Source organism: Podarcis gaigeae (assembly GCF_964106915.1).
Source record: "Podarcis gaigeae genome assembly, chromosome: 3".
NCBI classification, from domain to species: domain Eukaryota; kingdom Metazoa; phylum Chordata; class Lepidosauria; order Squamata; family Lacertidae; genus Podarcis; species Podarcis gaigeae.
The window spans coordinates 63,305,483-63,326,301 of record NC_139680.1 but is presented as its reverse complement, the minus strand read 5'-3'; the positions used below and the strand labels follow the sequence as shown (position 1 = coordinate 63,326,301).

The window sequence follows — 20,819 nt, the reverse complement described above, 5'->3', positions numbered from 1 at the left end:
TCAGTACCAAATTAGTGCATAGACTCAAAATTAATTAAATCTACCCAGGAATATTATTTTGTAAGTTTTTAGTATCCATAGCAGACATTTTTCCTCACTTCTACAACGGCATGTTTAGCAGACAATATTTAGCTCTGCAAACCAAGAACCAACTCAAAGGGTCATAGCTGTCCTATTCGATCTACTCAGCAAGCAACAAATTTTGTCCTTAAAGAACCAAGGCAGAAACTAAGCCTTGCACTCCAATCATTGAAGTAAGTAATCCATCAAACATATCTATTAGTGTTCTTTATTGGGACTGGACTATTTCAAAATACTCCAAGATCATAGAAAGAGCTAGTATTAGTAATCCTAGTAAGAGCTACACTCAGTTACAGAAAGGAACTAAGACACAACTTTTTGCATTCTTGTGAAAAATCACACAAGTTTCTTCAGACAGAATATTTTATACTGAATTGACACAGACCATACCCTCCAACATTTCTCTGATGAAAATAGGGACGCCCCATTCCATACTGATAATTTTACTATTTCTACCCCACACATCTTACTGGGTGACCCTAGCCACTCTGGGCAGATTCCAACATATATAAAAACATAATAAAACATTAAACATTAAACAAACTTCCCTATACAGGATTGCCTTCAGATGGCTCAGGGGTCAGATAACTCCATACCCTCCAACATTTCTCCAATGAAAATAGGGACATCCTAAGGAAAAGTGGAACATTCCAGGATCAAATCAGAAACCTGGACAGCTTCTCTAAATCAAGGACGTCCCTGGAAAATAGGGGCACTTGGAGAGTCTATCAGACTTATAAATATGAACAACTGAGCTTTGCTAACAGCTGCCAAAATACATTTCCTTTAAAAAAACCCAGAAAGGCTATAATTATCATTGAGTAAAGAAGTTAAGTGGCAGTGTTTGAAGATAATTTTCCTGAATGATTTAACATTTGCTGACTTTACAATCTACCTCCCCAAAAACATTAAGGGCACTATACATCCTAAGGTATCGCTTTGCTGTTCATCCATTCAACTAGAAAACCTCAATGAGTTGTTTCAATTATTTTTTCACCACTAACAAATCATTTTAAAAGATCTACACAACACTGTTGGTGCGTACAGTGAAGCAATTTACCTGCATGTTGTTGTTTTTATAAATAGCTTGCATAAACTGGAGAAGCTGGTAATTAAGGGGGTTTTGAAGTGCAAATGCTGCCCAAGGCTCTTTGGGGAAATAACAGGGCAGAAATGCAATGAAAGAAACAGGACTCAAGATAAGACTATGCAGACAAAGGCAATCTGAGTTAACCAGAGGGGATGGTGTCACTAATGGTGTCCCTTGACCTTTAATTTTCTTTTATACAAGTGAAGGATTTGTGTTCATTTCCGTTGGGATTTAGAATACTGCTCTTGTGGATACAATAATGGCAAGGGCAAAACCTGCCTTCTGCAACCAACACTGACTCACCCAGTCCTCTATGATTGGTAATACACACACTAGCCTTTGAAATCTATAGATAGAAAGAGGCACAACAGTAGAGGATTACTTCTGTTATTTTATCCTATTATATTAATCTCAAATGGGATTAATTTAATCTGATTAATTTAGCAGTTTGATCCAAATGTGATCCATAACAGGGCCAACTGCATGCAGAGAAGAGGCCACAATCATATGGATACAGTGATTACTCAGCCCCAGTCTACTAAAATTAATAATGCTCAGCTACTTCCCTTTAGTTAAATTTGTCACTGGTCGTAAAACATACTGTTTGTAACATACTGGATACTGTTTATATATATTAGCTTGATTTATACTCTGGGATACAAGTAGAAAAATTGCTCCCCATCTCTCAGCCATAATGTAGATGACTAGTCACTGACAGCAAACAAAGCAGCGAGGTTTAGCAATGAAGGTTGTTGCACCATGAGCTTATAAATCCTTCCTAATGCATTATACTGGTTCACACCCAGGAGGGACCTGTATCTATAGTTTTGGGGGAGGGGGATCTTAAATGAAACAAACATGCTTTCCCCCAATAGCAAATTTTATTTAAGCACATCCACAAACAATGTAATGCTGTACTGCAAAAGTCAAGGAGCCCTTGCCCAGATACAAATAAAAATTGTAGCAACTTGGGCCCAAGTATCCCTGATGGTGAATTTTTTATTGCACCACTCATAATGGCAGCTGACAACTGGCTTGAGATCTATATCTGAAGAACTGAAAGAGTACAATTTTAGTATTTAATTTTATGTAACAACTTTCCCCCAGCTAAAAAAGCAGTTTGAACTAAAGAAACACAATTTATTTTAAAACACTTTTACCTGAGATTAAGGGTGTTCCTGAAAACTTGTACAATAGCCTATCTCTCTTTCTCCATAAATAATTACATAAAAATTACATTAAAATGTAAGAAGAGTCCAAAGGCCTATTTATGCACACCTTTCTGATCTCAAAGCGGCCAACCAGATACTTATGGGAAGCCTGCAAGCAGGACATGAATGCAACAGCATTCTCCCCACTCATGTTTCCTAGCAACTGATAAGAGTTTGAATTTGTCTAATTGCCTTTCAAAACTTTTCAAGTTGGTGACCTTTGTTACATTTTATGGTAGTGAATTCCAAAGTTTAACTATGTACTGATGAAAAGGTATTGCTTTTTTCCAGTTCTGAATCTTCCAAAAAATTTCAGCTTCACTGAATGACCTCAGGTTCTGTCAGCAATATACACTGGTAACAGACTAGTCCATAACAAATTGAATGAATACCTTTGGGTAGGAATACAAGCAAGTTCAGAAAGCTGATTTACTCTTTTTAAAAATAAGTACACTGGAGAAAATAAACAAGTTTTACCTGCTCTTCCAATAGCTCCTGCCATAAGATATTGAGCTCTTGTAGTTTGAGCCACCGCTCCTCAGTCCAGCGACAAACTGCTGTCCATCGTTCACCAAGCACCTGCAGACAATTAAAGAAATTTCTGAAACCATGCATTCCCCTTTGAAAGCAGATAGAAAATACAAACATATAGGGTGGGATTTAGCTAATGAGTCCCAGCAGCAGAAGCCCTGCACAATGGGGCTCCACCCCTTTTCTTCCTTTGGCATTATGTATTGTACATGCCCATATTTCTCTTTAACATAAGTTGCTTGAAGACTTTAAGTCTAATAAATAAATGTTGCTTGCTTGCCTGGAGGACAGAGAGCATCGGGTGAATGTGTGTAGAAAGAAACCTACAGTACAAAGGTAAGATTCATATTCATTGCTCCATCTAGGTTTGCCCTGCCCACCACTGGCATGTGGGCCCCCAGAAGGAGATGTGGCCCTTTGGCAGAAAAATGTTCCACATTTTTCCCATGCAGAGAATTATTAAATCAAGACATCCACTCACCTGCAATTGATCTTCTAGGATAGCTGTGGCACTTTCACCACTGTTTTCATCAACAATGACCACCATGTGAGTCAATGAGTTTACTTTAACCTGCTCTGCTTCAAGATCATTTTGTAGCCCCTGAAAGCATTGATTAAATTGTTATGAAGACCAGACATAACACTGGATTGTTTTGCTAGTGCCACCTGCTTGATTTTTGTTTAAGCAAATATTTTCCTAATGAGCCACGACTGTTTAGCCACAACCACTCTAAACAGCCTCTGCTGCTTCTGACCATATCCCACACAATATGTATAGTAACAAAATTATTTTCACCAGTGCAACCTTATCTTGCATATGTGCTCATTAAGTCACTTCTTGCAAGTGAAGATCCCCACACTCATTTGCCATGTCTAGTCACATGAAAATGCTAGCTTGGTGCTCTGGACCACATTGAAGAGTGGGTGGCAGGATGAACAACATTTCCTCTGTGGCAACACTTTTGGGTGCTTAAAAATACACTTCTCCTCAGAAAAAGCACTGTGTCAAAAGGAAGATCCACACATTCCCGAGAACTACTGAGTAATATTACACAAGATCAGTCATATGAAAAATCGCGTAAGTTCTATCCAGAAGTTTTAATGGCTACACAAAGTTTCAAGGAAGCCTAGAAGTAAAATGTACTTCCAAAAAAATACAGTTCCTGAACTTTACTATACATGGCACAACGCCACAGTACACATGAAGGTCTAAATCTTATTTTAAAAGATGAGTTTCTATATTAACAATTCCATCCAAAGGCAACCAGGAAATCTGAGCTGTTGCAGACTATTTTTTCACTCTATCATGCTTATTACAGTAAGGGTAAAAATACTTTATGTTCATCCATCTGCTGTTGAAAGGACTCCAAGTCTTCAGCGAAGCACTGAGATTCCATCTTTTGAATGCGTCCTTCTGTAACAGTCAACCAGTCGGACAGCTGCTGCAGTTGTTTCTTCTGTAGCTCCATCAATACATCATGGAGGCTGATCATGTCAAAAACACAAGGAATTATTTTTAATGTCACTTTAAAGAGGAGATTTGATGTTAAAGTAACAGTGCAATCCTCAGAAGTGAGTCCCACTGTGTTCCTTAAGTCTTACTCATAAGTACTCAAAAGATTGCAGCCTACATGAGTTGGTCAAAAGAAAAGCAACATGTTTGGAAACTGGGCCTGAAACTCTAGTCACATTTATAAGGAATTATGTTTTAAAGCAACACATAAGCCTGTATTGAACACAGAATCTGAAATACTACATTTTCATACAAAGATCCAGAGTTTAGTTTTGTGTTCATGTTAGTGTCTTGGGCGCAAAACTATTCACTACCTTATTTCCTTTCTCCTGAGCTCATTTAGATGTGCTTCCAGGCTGAATTTAGTGTTGCGATGCATTAAGTTTATTCTAAAAACTGTTCAGTCTGCAAGGGGTTGGGTCAGAGGGGTTGACACATAACGTGTACCATTGGAACCGGAAACTAGTCTGTGCGTGTACAGGGTGTCACTCACTGGGACTGCCGATCCATACTGTCTACTCTGAGAGCCTCCCATCTGGAATTCAGCAACGACATTTGTTCCTGGATTTCACTTTCCTCCTCCTCTGAAAGATTGCCCTGGGCTAGCAATTGATTGCCAGCCTGCAGCACACTACCCACACTGCTCTGGTGTGCTGTCAACTCCATCATAAAAGCCTAGGGAAAAAAGATTAAACAAGTCAGACCAATCTGATCTCTCGCCATGGATAATTTTAATAACTGCATGGAATTTACAAGACTTTTAATAAACAGCAACTTGCAAATTGGAATGCCACAGAAAAGGCTAGGATCAATAAAGAAACAAGCAAAAAAAAAAGATGCTAAGGTGTTTCTCTCCTCATCAGGAAGCTAAAAACAGGAATAAAATAATCAAATCAACAGTGTGATTAGTTTTCCATTAGTGTGGGAACCTCAGGTTCATGCTTCTTCTATGACAGCCTGAAATGCTTTGGAACGGGGAGCCAACAATATGCAACATTAATCACATAGGACTGATAATGCCACGGTTGCAGGTTCGAACTATGTGCGGAAGAGCTGCATATTCCTCCATTGCAGGGGGTTGGACTAGATGATCCTCAGGGTCCTCTACAATTCTGTGATTCTATGATTAGCTTTTCCATGCTTGCATTTTCTTTAAAGTAGCTCTGTTTCCAGGTACTGAGGGACGCGGGTAGCACTGTGGGTTAAACCACAGAGCCTAGGACTTGCCGATCAGAAGGTTGGCGTTTCGAATCCCCGTAATGGGGTGAGCTCCCATTGCTCGGTCCCTGCTCCTGCCAACCTAGCAGTTCGAAAGCACGTCAAAGTGCAAGCAGGAAGGTAAACGGCGTTTCCGTGCGCTGCTCTGGTTCGCCAGAAGCGGCTTAGTCATGCTGGCCACATGACCCAGAAGCTGTACGCCAGCTCCCTCAGCCAATAAAGTGAGATGAGCGCCACAACCCCAGAGTCAGCCACGACTGGACCTAATGATCGGGGGTCCCTTTACCTTTACCTTTCCAGGTGCTAGTACACACTGTAACTGCAAACATACCAAACAACTACCTATATATATCTGGGTGTAATCTTAAACCCACAACAGAGGTATATATCAATAAAAAAATTATAAAAGAAGTCCCAAGGCATGAGCCATTTGCAACCACTTCACAATCTATGGAAAATCCCGGTCTCTCTCAAAATATTATATTAAAAAAATAATGTTGCTATTCCATAAGCAAATGATTTCCCCAGCAAAAATATTTTTCAGGAAAAGAACCAAAAGAAACCAACAAAAAATTCCCTGTAACTTCCAACGTCTAAGTAGCCCATGAACTCTAATAACATTTATATTACCGAAGAGAAATTGAACAAGAAATTGAACAAGTTCTTCTGCAACTATCTACAGAACCTGTGACCCACCAGGCTGAACACAGCCCACAAACTATGTATGCATGGCCCATCAGGCACTTGACAACCATCCCCTTAATCCCCTTTTCTGAATTCCCAGGCAGCAGAAGGAGGACCTTTATGAACTTGGTGGGTAACATGTGCATAACAACTATAGTTATGAAAATTATCTACTGCTGCCTAATCAAGGGATAATATTGATCAACCAACTACATACTGCAACTCTCATAGAAACCTTATTTAACACCCACTTCGTGCGTAGCAAATTGTTGCTTGACTTCCTCAACATCATCAGATATGACTTCCTGTTCTTGGAATGTATCCTCGGCAGAGAGCAGCCATGTGAGAACTTCTTCCAGAGCTACTTGGTAGCTGTCCAAGTCCATATCAACTTCAGTCACAGTGCTGGGAGTTTCTGCTCTTGAACCTCCATAGTCATCTTCTGCTGTTTCACTCTACAGAGCAGAAAAATCAAACTCAAGAGCCACTTCTTGAAAGCTGTTTTTATAATAACACAAATGCTTATTTAACAGAGATGTTACCACCACATAAAGGGCTGGAGTGGGGGTTGGGAATGCATGTATCAGAATCTTGTGTGTGTGCAAGATTAGGTTTTTACCTTGCAGTGCAGGAAATCCAAGGTATCTGGTTCAAGGTATTCAGGGCATGGTTATCAATAACAGATTCAATGTTAATGAAATAAATGGCAGAAATTAAGATTAGAGTTGATATTTTACCAAAAAACCATTTGAATGATCTAGGTTTACTAGCTGACATAATTGAGTTTTGCTCTCAATGACGTTCATTTTACAAATGCATTTACACAGTAACTTAGATAAAATATTTCTATACGTGCACAGAAGTTGCTAAAATTCCCTTATCTTACCTCCAAAAGCCTACAACATGACGACTCCACACACAGACATACACCCTCACATTGATATTTAAAAAATGAAAATGGCTTTCATCAAGCACATTTACCATATATAAATTGTTTACTGTGATATTAATATTTTTACTTTAGAGAAGGTTTTCATTACAATGCAGTCATGCATAAAAATTAAAGTCGTAGGTCTTTCTTCTATAAAAAAAAATCCTAGAAAAAATTGTGGAACCCCAACACATGATTAAAGTACTTTAGAAGTCTTATCAGCACTTCTGTCTAAAGAGATTTCAGTTGTAAAAATATCCTGTCCTTTTCAAGTATGAACTTAAGTCACAAGTTCAATTACCGGATGCCTAAGTGCAATATGTGGCACCAAACCTGTTACAAGCATTAAGCTAGGATTTCTGACAAGTGCTTCACAAAATACATTCAAGTATATAAAACTTAAAATAGTAACCTCTGCACACTTTCTACAACTAGCCTATCAAGAGGTAAGATGTTAACTGGTGGTATTCAAAGTTTACACTTTGTCTTATGATTCTATGTGTTACAAGAGTTATGTCATAAAAACATTCAGCAGTATTGCCTCTTGAAAGGAACAATCAATGACTAGAGCAAAAGTCTAATAGAATTAAAAAATGTTATGGTGGCTTGACACTTAAAACAAGGACAGAACTACACATTATATATGAAGTTACATAATCTTTCCCCTTCTCCTACCAAGAGCTTTCTATTTTCAGGTAATAGTAGCTTTATGCTGACTGAAAGACCACAAGAGGTGAATGAAAGAGACCTTTCTCTTCAAATGTTAGAAGATAACGGGAGATATTTTATCTCTCAGGGAGAAAAACAGCAGGAGAGCAGGCATGATTTTGAAGGGGGGAAATAGCTGGGATGGAAAGAGTTAAGCAGATCCTTTTACCCAAACCCACTCAACATAAGATACAAACAGAGGAAGAATAAACTGGAAGGGCATTCTCGTCAAATATCACTGCAAGGGAAAAGGAACCATCTTAGGCTTAGCTAAAGTCATTTCCAAATGGTGAAAGAAATGACCCTACAATTTTGATCCAAACTCAGAAATATAGTCAAAGAAGCCTCTATTAATGAAGAGACTGAAACCCAGATTGAGAAGAATCAAAAACAGACTTGGTAAAAAGGGAAAGATAGACCCCTGAGTTGGCTGAAGAATTGTTCTTACGCAAATGGAAGCATCTGAAACCAATGGAAGCTTCCACTAGAACAGCCTTTCTCAACCTGTGGGTCCCCAGATGTTGTTGGACTACAACTCCCATCACCCCAAGCTAGCAAGGCCAGAGCTCAGGTATGATGGGATTTGTAGTCAAACAACATCTGGGGACCTACAGGTTGAGAACCGCTGCACTAGAGAAAGGGAGGAAGTGATTTTTGCTTATTTCCCTCTTCTCCTTGCAGCCTCCTATGCTACCTCACACACTGTTCAAAAACCACTCCCCCACACCTTCCAGAATAGATCTTTGGGAAGTAAAGGGTAACAGGGAATCAGTTAAAACTGCATCTTCTCCCACTCCCAGTGAGAGCATCCCGGGATCAGAGTTCAGCTCCCACAAACTCTAGATCCAACACATTGTCATAGAGCAATGTGCTCCAGAACATTATATTAAAAAGGGAAAGAAATGCATAAAAGAAAAGAGTCGGGGGATTTTAAAGACCAAGATATAAAGGGAAAAGTAAGAGAACTAGAAAACAGAGAATTCTAAATACATAGCATAGAAGCTGGGTTGATATAGCAACATATTTTTTATTTTTTAAGAGGAAAGTATATTGAGAGGACAAGGAGTTGTACTGGAAAAGAGAAAATATGAATGCGAGGCCAATAAAGTAACATCAGAAAAAAGAAGCAAAGGAAGATCATTGGATGATATGAAAGAAGAATGGAAGAAAGCTATGTATTTTTGCACTGCATGACAGAAGCCAGAACCTACTGACCGTACAAGTTTGTATGAGTACTTTTCAATTGACTGTGAAAAGGACAAAAGACACAGGAGCTACCTGGGAGGCAACATTAAATGTCATACGACATTAAACTAAAAAAGAATTGGGAAAACATTAGCACACACCATCTGTATGTCCCCTTCTTCACATTCCTTTTTATATTTCCTTGGAAGAGTCTCCACTTCTCGAATATCTTCCATGGTAACTTGCTGAGGGAGGACCTCAAACAAGGATGTCAAGTACATGATAATGGACTTTTTATCAGGAAGCTGTACAGCAACATCTAAAAACAGAAATGATATGTTTACTGGATATTCTTGCAGGTTTTCAAGCTGAAAACCATGTCCAGAGCCATAAGGCTGTACGCGTATGTTGAGTTCAGGGTTTGCGGAGGGTGGGCAGAGAGATTGCAGAAATGAATCAGCAACACATGTATAGGACACTATCCACCAAGCTGAAAACCATCAGTACTAAATTCTGTCACTTCACTCTCATTATATAGATATATTAAGTACAAGACTACTGGCAGATTGACTGAAATTAATTTTAAAAAGGCACAGCATGCTTAATTCTGGGTTATTGTTGTGGTTTGATTTTTTCAGAATGTTTTATTTTATTATGTATTGCTCCTTTTCATGTTGTATTCTGGTCTGGGATTGATTCTTGTGAAGAGCAGGTTATAAATTGCCTAAGCAAATTAATAAATGTAGGCTAAGTAAACAATATAGAAATACTGAAGTCTTTGCAGCAACACTTTTCTTTTTTCATATTCAGTATTGGATTGCATTCCACTGTAGTCCTACCCAAAGCAGACCCGCTGAAATTAATGGACATCACTAACTTAAGGCACATTAATTTCAGTGGGTTTACTCTAAACAGAAGTTAGCCAATTATAATCCATTACAGTCATCTTAAATGCATAAACATATAATCAAGTAAAAAAAAACCCATCATCCAGACATAAGTGTACTCAGTTGCAAAGAATCATCTTCTACCTTCAGGATCTAACAATTTTTCTATCCCCAGGCGATTTTTGGCTATGTTGAAGGCATGTTCTAGTCTGTCAACTGGAGCCATTTTAGTTACTTTATCCCAGCTAAAGAGCTCGGGCCTAAAATCAGAAGAGAAAACAAAATAAGGGAAGAAAAAAAGGAAGACAACTTGCTTATTCATTCAACACTTGAATCAAGCGGTTATATGTACCATGCGTCCATTATGTCAAATACCACATACAAGATGGATATGTGCAGATGCTGATGGATATGCTTACTTATTTCTCCGGAACGAAACTAACATTTCAGGGTCCCCGGAATTTAGTTCACTTTCAATCATATGGACAGAACTTACATTCAACCTACTTATTGATCCCAATAATCATGCTAAAGAAATCAGACTCAATTGTTGGGTGTATTTTAGGCAGCATGCAGGTGTGCTGCTAATGCAAGGCAAGGCAGCTTTCAATTAATTCTTTGAACAACTTGCTGTTTTCAAAAGTGCTGAATATTTAGTTCAGTTTACATGTAGTACTAAGCTAAAACATGGCCTGCTGCAAGTACATAGGCTCCCAAAGAGGATACTCCAGTCACTTTGCTCCTTTTCTGATCATTCTGTTGCTGTGAGCTAAGTAAGCAATGGACTGGCTTAGTATGTCACCTGTTCCTGTTCTCATGTTTTATCTCTTCCAGACAAATTGTGAGCTGAAAACCAAGAGCAAACTTTGCTTACCACTCGTGGTTTGAGTGGAATGAGAACCAACAAGACCATTTGGACAATGCACTAAGCCAAACCATGGTTTAGCTTGTAGCAGGCCCAGACAAGGAGTAAATATCCACAATCTCATCTCCAGGAACACATTCATTCATGCTAAGCCACAGTTATCTTAGCATTAATATATAAACTGGGCCAATATGACCTTACATGACTAAATTACTTGTGACTGAATCCCATTACAATGGGACTTAAATTAATTGTGACTAACTGGTTCCATTGTTTTAATGATACTTAGTTATTATTATCTTTCGGTAGTGGTGGCCCTCGCCATACATCTTCACCCCAACAAAGTGAACCTTGAAATTTATTTCAACAGTTCCATGGTTTTCAGTGGAACAATATTGCAGTCTTAAGCTGCAAAGTGGAAAATAAATGACCTTTATTCATTTCATAATATATGCATCTATGAATAAATAGTGAGAAGGCACAAGATAAACACATGGAAGTATTAGTATTGAGCTGAGATTTCTTTTTTTAAAAAAACTAAAAACTAAATGTTTTCTTACTTTCCCATGTGTGTTTTTAAGAAGTAAAAACAAAGAACATACATTACTGGCTTTGACTGTTGCTCATCACTCAAACATAATAACCTCAACATTAAAAAAGCCACTCAGCTTTCTTTCCAGCTAACATATGCCAAAGTGGGCATTAAAACAATTCCAAATATTTTTTTTTACCTTATTGAGAACTGAGTGTAAGCTTTGTGCTCTTTAGGAAAATGTTGTATTGGCAGTTTTCTTCTATTGTCATTTGTTACTCCCATTTTTTAAAAAATAAAATAAAAATGCATCACTTAGCATTAAATTTCCTTACCCACCCCAGGACAAAGAAACTGCAGGCACTTATTTCCTTAGAACTGCAGCATTTGACAAGGAGCTACCTACTTGTGCCTGTGGATCACAGCGTTGAAAGCAAGCCCATCTGCCCAGCTTGTGGTGAAGTTCAAAACGTTGACCTCACTGTAAGGCCTAGTAGACTGTCGCACCCAGCTCAGGAGGATCTTTTCACTATTTGTTTGCTGCAAGTCTGACATTATATCTTTCATGACATCTTTAACCTGATAGAAAGTGCAAAAAGCCTTTCAAGTACATATACACAAAACAACTGCCCAAGAGTACACAGAGACTCTGAAAACAAGATTTCCAAAACCTATGGATCACAGCATTAGCATAAAGGACAGTGAGTCACAATCGGCCACCTGAAAGAAGCATATGTAATTGTATTTGTTCATATTCATCCTTCCCATCTGTCCCCAACTCTTTTCATTTCCAGACTTTATATTGCAGGCTCCCTGGACCTGACCTCTTTCTTTTATCCCTCCCCCATTGCTTCCAATGCCAATACAAAACTTGCACTAGTGCCCCTTAAGCTGACGATACAGATGTTAACAATACTCAGCTAGTACTTTCCCTAACTATTGGAACCCATTTTACCAGCTTCTTGGTCAGCTAAGGAGATCCAAGAACACCACAGCCTACTCCGTGTGTGTGTGTGTGTGTGCGCGCGCGCGCGCGTGTGTGCGTGCATGCATACATGCTGGTGAATAGCACAAAGTTTTGTCAAATGGTTTCTTACTATTAGAAGAGAGCTACTTTTCAAGTCATTTCCCCTGTCCCTGGGGTCTCAGGATTGGTGGGATTGGTTGGATAGATGGCATGAGAGGGTTGCAGCAAAAGAAAAACTGCAGATGTGTTCCATTGCTAATTAATAATTCACTTGCAAGGACTGAAATAAGGCATCAAGGTCGCTCACCTGCCAGTGCAAAATTATACTCCATAACAAGCCAAGAGTCAGTTTGTGATTTCCATCAACAATGTCCGTCCCTCCTATGTTCACCAGCTCCACCTGGAACACACATGCAAATATCATTGCTTTTATTCCAGTCGACACAATTCACTTCTTTAGCCTAGCCATTTTTGCAAAGAAATAGTGTAAGCTATATAACGGGATGATTTAATCCCGCTTCTAGCATGTACAAGTGCAGTCATCAAAGGTACAAATTCTAGGAGATATGCACATTTTTATATTCAAGTGTGAAATTAAAATGCCTCCCCCCAATCATGTTGTCCCTAGAGATCGTCATCAGTGGCAACCAAATATTTATCTGGTGGCCAAAAGCCTCTAGGCAAAGGCTTCCCCCAGTTCCAAAAGCAGATTTGGGGGAAAATGTAAAGGAAGGCAGGGCAGAAAAGCTCTCTCTTTAAATCAAGAATTAAATTCAGATCCAAACCTTTATATGTATAAACAGTACAAAAGTAGACAACATTCTTATTTGTGCAATCACTTTTTAGCTTTCCGTTGTTATTTTTAAAAGATAGTTTTTTCTGATGCAGTTCAGGAGACTTGATAACTATTGATAAAAAGTCTATAGAAAGTAAATTATAATTTGACTCAGCCCCTCAAAATAAGTTAGCATTCTATCCATCAATGATGCCCAAAGGCATTCAGGAACAAGAAATACAAGTTCACTTCTTGGGGGAGAAATTATCTTCTAATTATAAGTGAAGTATCATTACACATTCTCAACTGCAAAGTATAAACTACTATGGGAACCAAGTTGTAAGCATGTTGAATTTTATGAAATTCTTCTTCCCAAGCCTACCCTGTCACCACCAAGACTTTTCAGGCTGGAGTCTAATTGGTAGTTAACTAATTTTAATTCATAGTTACCTTCTCTTCTCCTGTTTCGGGGGCACTGAACATTCAAGGGCAAACATTTATTTTAGAAACTTACATTGTTCTGATGTAAAACTTGAAGTACTTTGTTGACATTATTCAAGGCATGGACTCTTGTGGATCCACGTTCTTTCAGCTTCAAATAACAAACAATTTTCAGATATAAGAGGAGAACTAAGATCACAAATTTTCCTTTCATTGTATGATATTTAACAAATAATACTCTCCAGAAGATCAAGAAAGACCAAACAGAATTTCTGAATACATTCTGAATACATGTATTAATTCTAGCCAAATGTATATCCATTTATTTTAGCCAAGCTATGTAATTATAATTCTGGATGATATACATTGCTTATGGCAGCTTGAACCAACTATTTTTAATGGAAAACGACTGAATTAGGCGTACACTGGTTGCATTCAGATCTAACAATAGAAACTACAGACATGTACTGTAGCAAGCGTCAGGTTCACATACATTCCCCTTCTCTTTTCCTTCTCTCCTAATTCAGGTATGAAGGGAAGAAATTGTCTAACTCAGGCTAGGGCCTAATCCTGCTATGAACTTTCTTCTGGTGAAAAAAAAATGCAGTGGAAATCCATCAGAGGAAATTTGCATTGATTGTTCAGCATAACTGATTAGATTAAAAAATGTTGCCATCACATATTTAAATTTATTACAACTGCAAGAACTAGAAATCCAAGAACCACATACAAGTTCAAACGGATGCAAAGAACATAAACACACTGACTTTGAGTGTGCTCATTCATAAACTATAGGCAAAGACCTGCAAAGTATTCTAAATAAGTGAATGATGCCACGCTAACTAGACATGCAACATTTGAAGTTAATTTTCTTCGTGTTGGAAGAATGCTTTGCTTACCAATGGATTTCCTGTCAGTCCTTCTAAAAGGTCCAAAAGCCTCCTCCCATCTCGGAGATCTGTGAACATATCCTTTATTGGTGGTTTTCCACACTATAATACAAGATACGTTTTAGAATCATTATAAAATGCTCCAAAAAAGGGAAGTTTGTAGGTAACTTAGTTCCCATCATGCATAATATTTAGTTCTATAAACACACAAAGAACAAAATGCCACAAATATAAGATGTAGCCACAGTCTGACCAATTTCGTCTCAATTTTTTTTCTCTCTGCATATGTTCAAGCTTTCCAGATTTCTCAGTGAAATTATTTATATAGACCAAAGTGCCACGAAGGTGGCAACCACTACATAACCTCCCAACAATCTATTTAAAGCAACTATCATCCATTGTCTTCACAGTCTTGATCTGCTATGAAATTATCATGCAATAATTTTCACCTGGAAGAGTAGATTCCAAATTTTTCACCACTTACGGTTGTCAGAAACATACAGAGAAAGCCTACTAAGCCTTGCTATACTGGCCTGTAAGTCTGTAAATGCTACCACACCTCAAAGCACTTTTAACACTGACAGTGTAAACCAGGGATGGGAAACCTGTGACCCTCTAGATCAGGACGGTCCAACTTTTCATACCAAGTGGGCTTCAATAATATTTCAACACAGAACCCATAGGCCACACACTACTTGTCGGGTGGGGGTGGGGTGAGAGGGCAAGAGAGAGAGGCCAAAATTTGATGCCCCCTCGCATTGTCCTCCCAAAGCCAGATAACCAAGGAACTGGGCTTTGGGAAGAAGACACAAGACTCTGGCAGAGTCCTAAAGCCCTCCCACCTCCTTCCCAAAGCTGGGAAAGCCCCAGATAGGCTTTGGGAAGGAGACTGGAAAACTCTAGGACAGGGTAGGCAACCTAAGACCCATGGGCCACAAGCGGCCCATGGGGGTCGTTTAACCAGCTCACAAGCCGCCCCCAAACTGAGCAGGCCGCTAAACCGGTGCGGGGGCTCACTTCCACGGCGCCGGAAATCGCATCTGCGCAGACGCAGACCCCAAAAATCGTATCTGCGCAGATGCAGGCGCCGGAAATCATAGGCACTTACACGTGCCAACGATCTGCTGGAGTGAACTGGCCCAGGCGAGGTAAACCTGGCTGACCCCTGCTCTAGGACCCTGTCAGAGCATTTGTGCCTCCTTCCCAAAGCCCACCACCTCGCTTACCCGGCTTTGGGAAGGCAGTACAAGGGCTGCAGGGGGGGCAGTGCACAAAAAGCCTCAAGGGTGCCATGTGCTGGACCACCCTGCTCCAAATGTTCTTGGATTAACACAGGTATCATCCCTGATCACTGACTCTGCTTGGCTAGGTAGGACTAATGGGAGTTGGAGTCTTGGGGGGCAGGGGGAACACAGTTTTCACAGCCCTGCTGGAAGTGGAGATACAAACATTTAGGGTTAAGGTGTGAAGATAATAGTCATAAACTAGTAGGAACCCAAAGTCATTCTTTAAACATACAATTATGGGCTACATCCACAAAATGAGAAAACATACACAGCTGACAGTAGTGGTCCATAAGAAGGCAGGGCAGGTGGGAGTGGAAGGCAAGATACATCTGAAGCACATCCAGCTCCTTAAAGCTGAGCTTACTAGGGGCACATGAAGAAGAAGAAAAAAGATGGGAAGCATTGGCTTATTTCAGCAGTTCTGTGCTGTAGGTCTTCCTTCTCACTTCTCCCATTCCACATATTGTTATATGATCTTTCTTCCACAGAGAAACAAGCTTGCAATTTTCTATGTAACACTAATTTAGCAACAAGTTCAAGAAACAGTCTTAGTATAGGGATAGAAAACAAATTTCTGGTTCATCTTGCATAATACGTATTATTTACTTTCGTATTTGGACCAAGATTTTTCCATATCATGCCCCCAAGTCATGGGAATTTGATGTGGGAACCATTCACAAAGCAGAAAGGTCACTCTGCAGGGTCGGAAGAATTTCAGTAAATGAAACGGAGCATATTTTTTCCAGTATCTAAATTTAGAGCACCAACTTTATTCAGAAATATATTTATGTAATAAAAGAGAACTTGTGTCTTTTCTATTTGTATTGATGCTAGAAAGTATATGTAATTATTTTGTAGTCATTTGCTTTGCTGAATCACTTCTATATAATTATATAAGTTAAATTAGTCCACATTCCTCTTTTATTCTGATCTCGCATTTAAAGTGGGAGAGAGAGAGAGAGAGACTTGCAAAGCCATGAAGCAGAAGCAGATGCAAAAGACAATGTGCTTTGCCTCAATTTTTTTTAATAACTCTGCAGTCAAAATACACTTTAAACAAGTGTTTCTCAAATTTGGGTACCCAGCTGCTGTTAGACTATAGCTCTCATGATCCCTTGCCACTGGTCCTGCTAGCTAGGGATGATGGGAGTTGTAGTCCAATAACAGCTGCTGACCCTAGTTTGAGAAACACTGCCTAGGGATTTGATGGCACATGAAACCTTACTGAAGTATGAGTTCATTGATCCTGGCCACAGCACTGAATAGAGTCATTAATGAAGAGAGACATTTTGAATATATATAAAGTAGTTATCATATAGATGTGGTCCACTGAACTGCAAATTATTATCTTTGTCTCTTCTTTTGTTCTTTATGGCAGGGTGGTTTTGTCTTCTGCACCAAAATAGTTATAACTTGATTACTTAGCTCAACAAGTACCTGATTTTTATGAGAACAAAGCTACAATCAATTTTCTCCCTATAAAAAATGTAACAGCAGCAAAACTACCAAAGCAACTTTCAATGTAGCTGATGATACAAAGAAGCAGGTATTCTACAATGCACAAAACTATTGAAATATACACACAACTGAGGTCCAAGCGACTTGTGAAGTAATTATGCTATTAGATGTCTATAAAATTGCTACAGATGTCATCAATTTCCCTGACTACTTTGTTTTATATAAAAATTACAACATAATCCTATTTTCCTTTAATGTATACATTCAGAAGGTGAACAATGAATGCACGATTAACATTGAAAAGCAATTAAAGCATCCAGTAACTAAATTTTAATGTTTTAATAAAATCCTCATGGTTCACATCTATAATTTTATAAAAGTGACATAAATCATCACCACCATACATACACTCATTCTTACTTATTGGTACTTCTCTATCAACAATATCCTAATGATCTCAGTGCTGACTTCCAGATATTAAATTTTATGCCACAAAAATATTACAGTTGTTTTGTTGATTGTTATTGTTTTCCTGGTGATTTTTTAATTGTTCTATATTATTTGTGCGCTTTTTGTGATGTTCTGTTATACCAGGGGTAGGCAACCTAAGGACCATGGGACAAATCCAGCCCAATCACCTACTCTATCCAGCCTGCGGGCGGTCCAGGAATCAGCGTGTTTTTACATGAGTAGAATGTGTGCTTCCATTTAAAATGCATCTCTGGATTATTTGTGGGGCATAGGGATTCATTCATATATATTTTTAGAATACAGTATAGTCCAGCCCACCACATGGTCTGAGGGATGGTGGACCAGCCCACGGCTGGAAAAGGTTGCTGACCCCTGTATAATGCTATTGTTATTGTTATTATTTGTAAGCCACTTTGCGATTCATTTGAATGATTATATTTCTCTGCCACTTTATCATCAATCAATCAAATCGCTGCAGGGGAGGAAACTCTATTTGCAGCAGGAAGCAATCAGAATTAAAAATGTTTGCTGCTAATGGAACATGTTTCCTTTGCAGACACAGATGCTCTATTTGCAGGAAGTAGTTCTGCAGCAAATGGCTTTCGAAAGAAGCCACCAATCAGCTGATTGCTGATTACTTCCTGCAAATGCCTATTTGCTTTCCTGCCTCTCTTCCCTGTTAGGAAATACAACTTTTCAATTCTAAAATGTAACCCAATATAATTTTGTGAAGCAGGAAACAGTCAAACAAGAAAGCTAAAAAGTGAGCTCTTTGGACTGTTCTAGACTAACTCTACAATTCTTCAGCAGCTTATAATGCTCAGAAATTGGCAGTTGTACTTGATCAGAACGCAAGTTCACTGAATGTTTTCATAACGTCAAATTGTGACAGAGCATACAGAAAGGCAATCTTCAAAATCCATTTTAATGCCTTCGGGATATTGCAAGCAGAATCTAATTATAATATGACAACATCAAATTCTCCGGATACTGCTATGGACAGAACTATGACTCCTGGCATATGAATGAATTTAATCATGCGTCACAATTTGTTTTTGTTTTGTTTTTGAAAGGATATTAGCTCAACAATTCTGCTGCTGTTGTTGTACAATGCCTCTTCACAGTGGGAATGCAAGAAACGGCACCGTAAGGCAGACTTCTCCAACCGGGTGCCCTTTAGATGCTTCAAACTATAGATGTGCTAGCTTGGAGGAGGTTGATGGGAACTGTAGTCCTAAGCATTTGGAGGGCACCAGGTTGGGGAAGACTGGTTAGTGGGGGAACAGGGTTGCCCCAGATCCCTTGGTGCCATATTTCTTCCTGTAGAATCTTGGGTGCTGGGTTTAATCAGAACTGACAGGCGGAGCTTGTTTTTCTGCCAGCCAGACAGAGGGGCAAAGGAAGATGATTGCCCCACCATTAACCCGTCTACAAGACAAAGGACTCCACAGGCAATTGAGGGGGTGTTTGCCAAGGCAATGTGGGTGCTGTGTCACAAAGGTAAATTGTCAGCTTTTAAAGCTAGGCATGGAATAGTGTGGAAAGTGGGAGAAGCTGCTTGGCAAAGGGTTTTCTGAAGGAGAAGCAAGAAATAGGTAGAACTTCATGTGAGAGCTGAAGGTCAGGAATATCTTGTCGTGCTGGCTGAAGGCAGGCTGAGACAGAGACATCTTGGAATCCAATGCTGTACTGCTGTGGAGAACATGCCTCCCTTGAGATGTGAAAGCCTCTAAACTCTGCACTCCCTCCATTGAAAGCTTGCGGTGTAAATATGTGTAAAATAAAGATCACAGTCTCGGCTGTGCCTTGATTCCCAACGGAAACACAATCCTGGGTAACAGTCTGGAAACCCCTGGAATCTGGCTACCACTCAGCAGAGATTGGGGGTGGCACACAACCTTTATAAATTACAAATCACTCTGTGGATGTAATTGTTTAGCTTGTTAGGGATGATCTGAAAAGACTATACATTGTAACCCAATATAACAGTAGTAGTAGCAGTAAATGTATTATCTGCCTTTCACCCAACAAGTCCCAGGGTGCGCTACAACAATTTAAAATTCAGTGTTAAAAACAGAAGAAAAAATAATAAGTCACAGGAAAATGGTGTTTCTTGAAAATGCACATCTTGGCTGTCAAAAGCTAGGGTAAAGGTTATGCATATACTTATCAGGTTTTAAGCCACGCTTACCTTAGAAAAGCGAGCATTTATCCATTTTGTGAAGGTTTTCTTTTGTACATCATTGTGCTCATCTAGAAATTAAGGAAATAAAAGACATTAAAATATATTTCTCAGACTTGCTAAATGTCACTCATCAATCATTATTTTGAGGAACTGCCCTCAATAAGAAAAAAACTGATTCCAGTCTCACTTGGAAGCAAAGGGTTGAGAGGACCTCTTAGAAATGATTTTCATGGCAGAGGAACATCTATCAAAATTCTAGAGTGATGAATAAAGAGATAAACTTGAACAAGCACCATACTTCTTCATTAACTTAGTTTGATTTAGCAGGTTTTTATATGACTAAATGGAAAAAATCCTAAGTGTTTTACTATTTGTTAAAAACAAATGGAAACAAAAACAAACATTAAAAACAGTTGACATAATAAAAAACTCAAAAATAAATAAAAACAATAGTTTATAAAAACATATACCTACACATATTGAAATTACATGTTTAGATTGACTTGCTTAAACAAAAAGGTTTTAGCAGGTATTGAAAGTATAATGAGGAGGCCTGCCTAATATTAACAGCCAGGGCATTCCTGAGACTAGGTGCTGCCACATTCAAAAGATAAGATTTACTTGCAACTGTACAACCATCTTCATGCAGCACTTGGAAAAGTCCCAGTTCTGCAGATGAAAGCAGTTCTTCAAGTAAACTGGTCCCAAACTGCTACGGGGCCTTATATACTCATTATTAGTAAAATCCAGAAAATGTAATTGTTGCTGACAGATTTAGTCTGTTCTTCCTTCTAGAAACCAGGTTTCAGATAGTTTTCAAAGTCCTCTCTCAAGAAGCTATAAAGGAAAGCTTACAGTTTTTCCAGCCTACATAATTACTGAAAAGCAGCAATATTGGGCCAGTGTACCT

General features: G+C 38.9%; 1 protein-coding gene across 3 annotated transcripts in view; it reads right to left on the bottom strand.

The window, feature by feature from the left end:
• The window catches only part of UTRN (utrophin), a gene marked incomplete at its 3' end in the record, with an annotated part of 327,056 nt that overhangs the window by 260,767 nt on the left and 45,470 nt on the right, over positions 1-20,819 (bottom strand). For all 3 annotated transcript variants that reach the window (XM_083731575.1, XM_083731576.1, XM_083731577.1), the window contains exons 3-14: positions 19,916-19,977; positions 14,519-14,611; positions 13,693-13,770; positions 12,711-12,803; positions 11,843-12,015; positions 10,184-10,299; positions 9,314-9,471; positions 6,580-6,783; positions 4,920-5,101; positions 4,248-4,398; positions 3,395-3,514; positions 2,860-2,961 (exon numbers count right to left, since the gene is read on the bottom strand). In XM_083731575.1, coding sequence (XP_083587701.1) covers positions 2,860-2,961; positions 3,395-3,514; positions 4,248-4,398; positions 4,920-5,101; positions 6,580-6,783; positions 9,314-9,471; positions 10,184-10,299; positions 11,843-12,015; positions 12,711-12,803; positions 13,693-13,770; positions 14,519-14,611; positions 19,916-19,977 — 1,532 coding nt within the window. The remainder of the gene's footprint in view (positions 1-2,859; positions 2,962-3,394; positions 3,515-4,247; positions 4,399-4,919; positions 5,102-6,579; positions 6,784-9,313; positions 9,472-10,183; positions 10,300-11,842; positions 12,016-12,710; positions 12,804-13,692; positions 13,771-14,518; positions 14,612-19,915; positions 19,978-20,819) is intronic.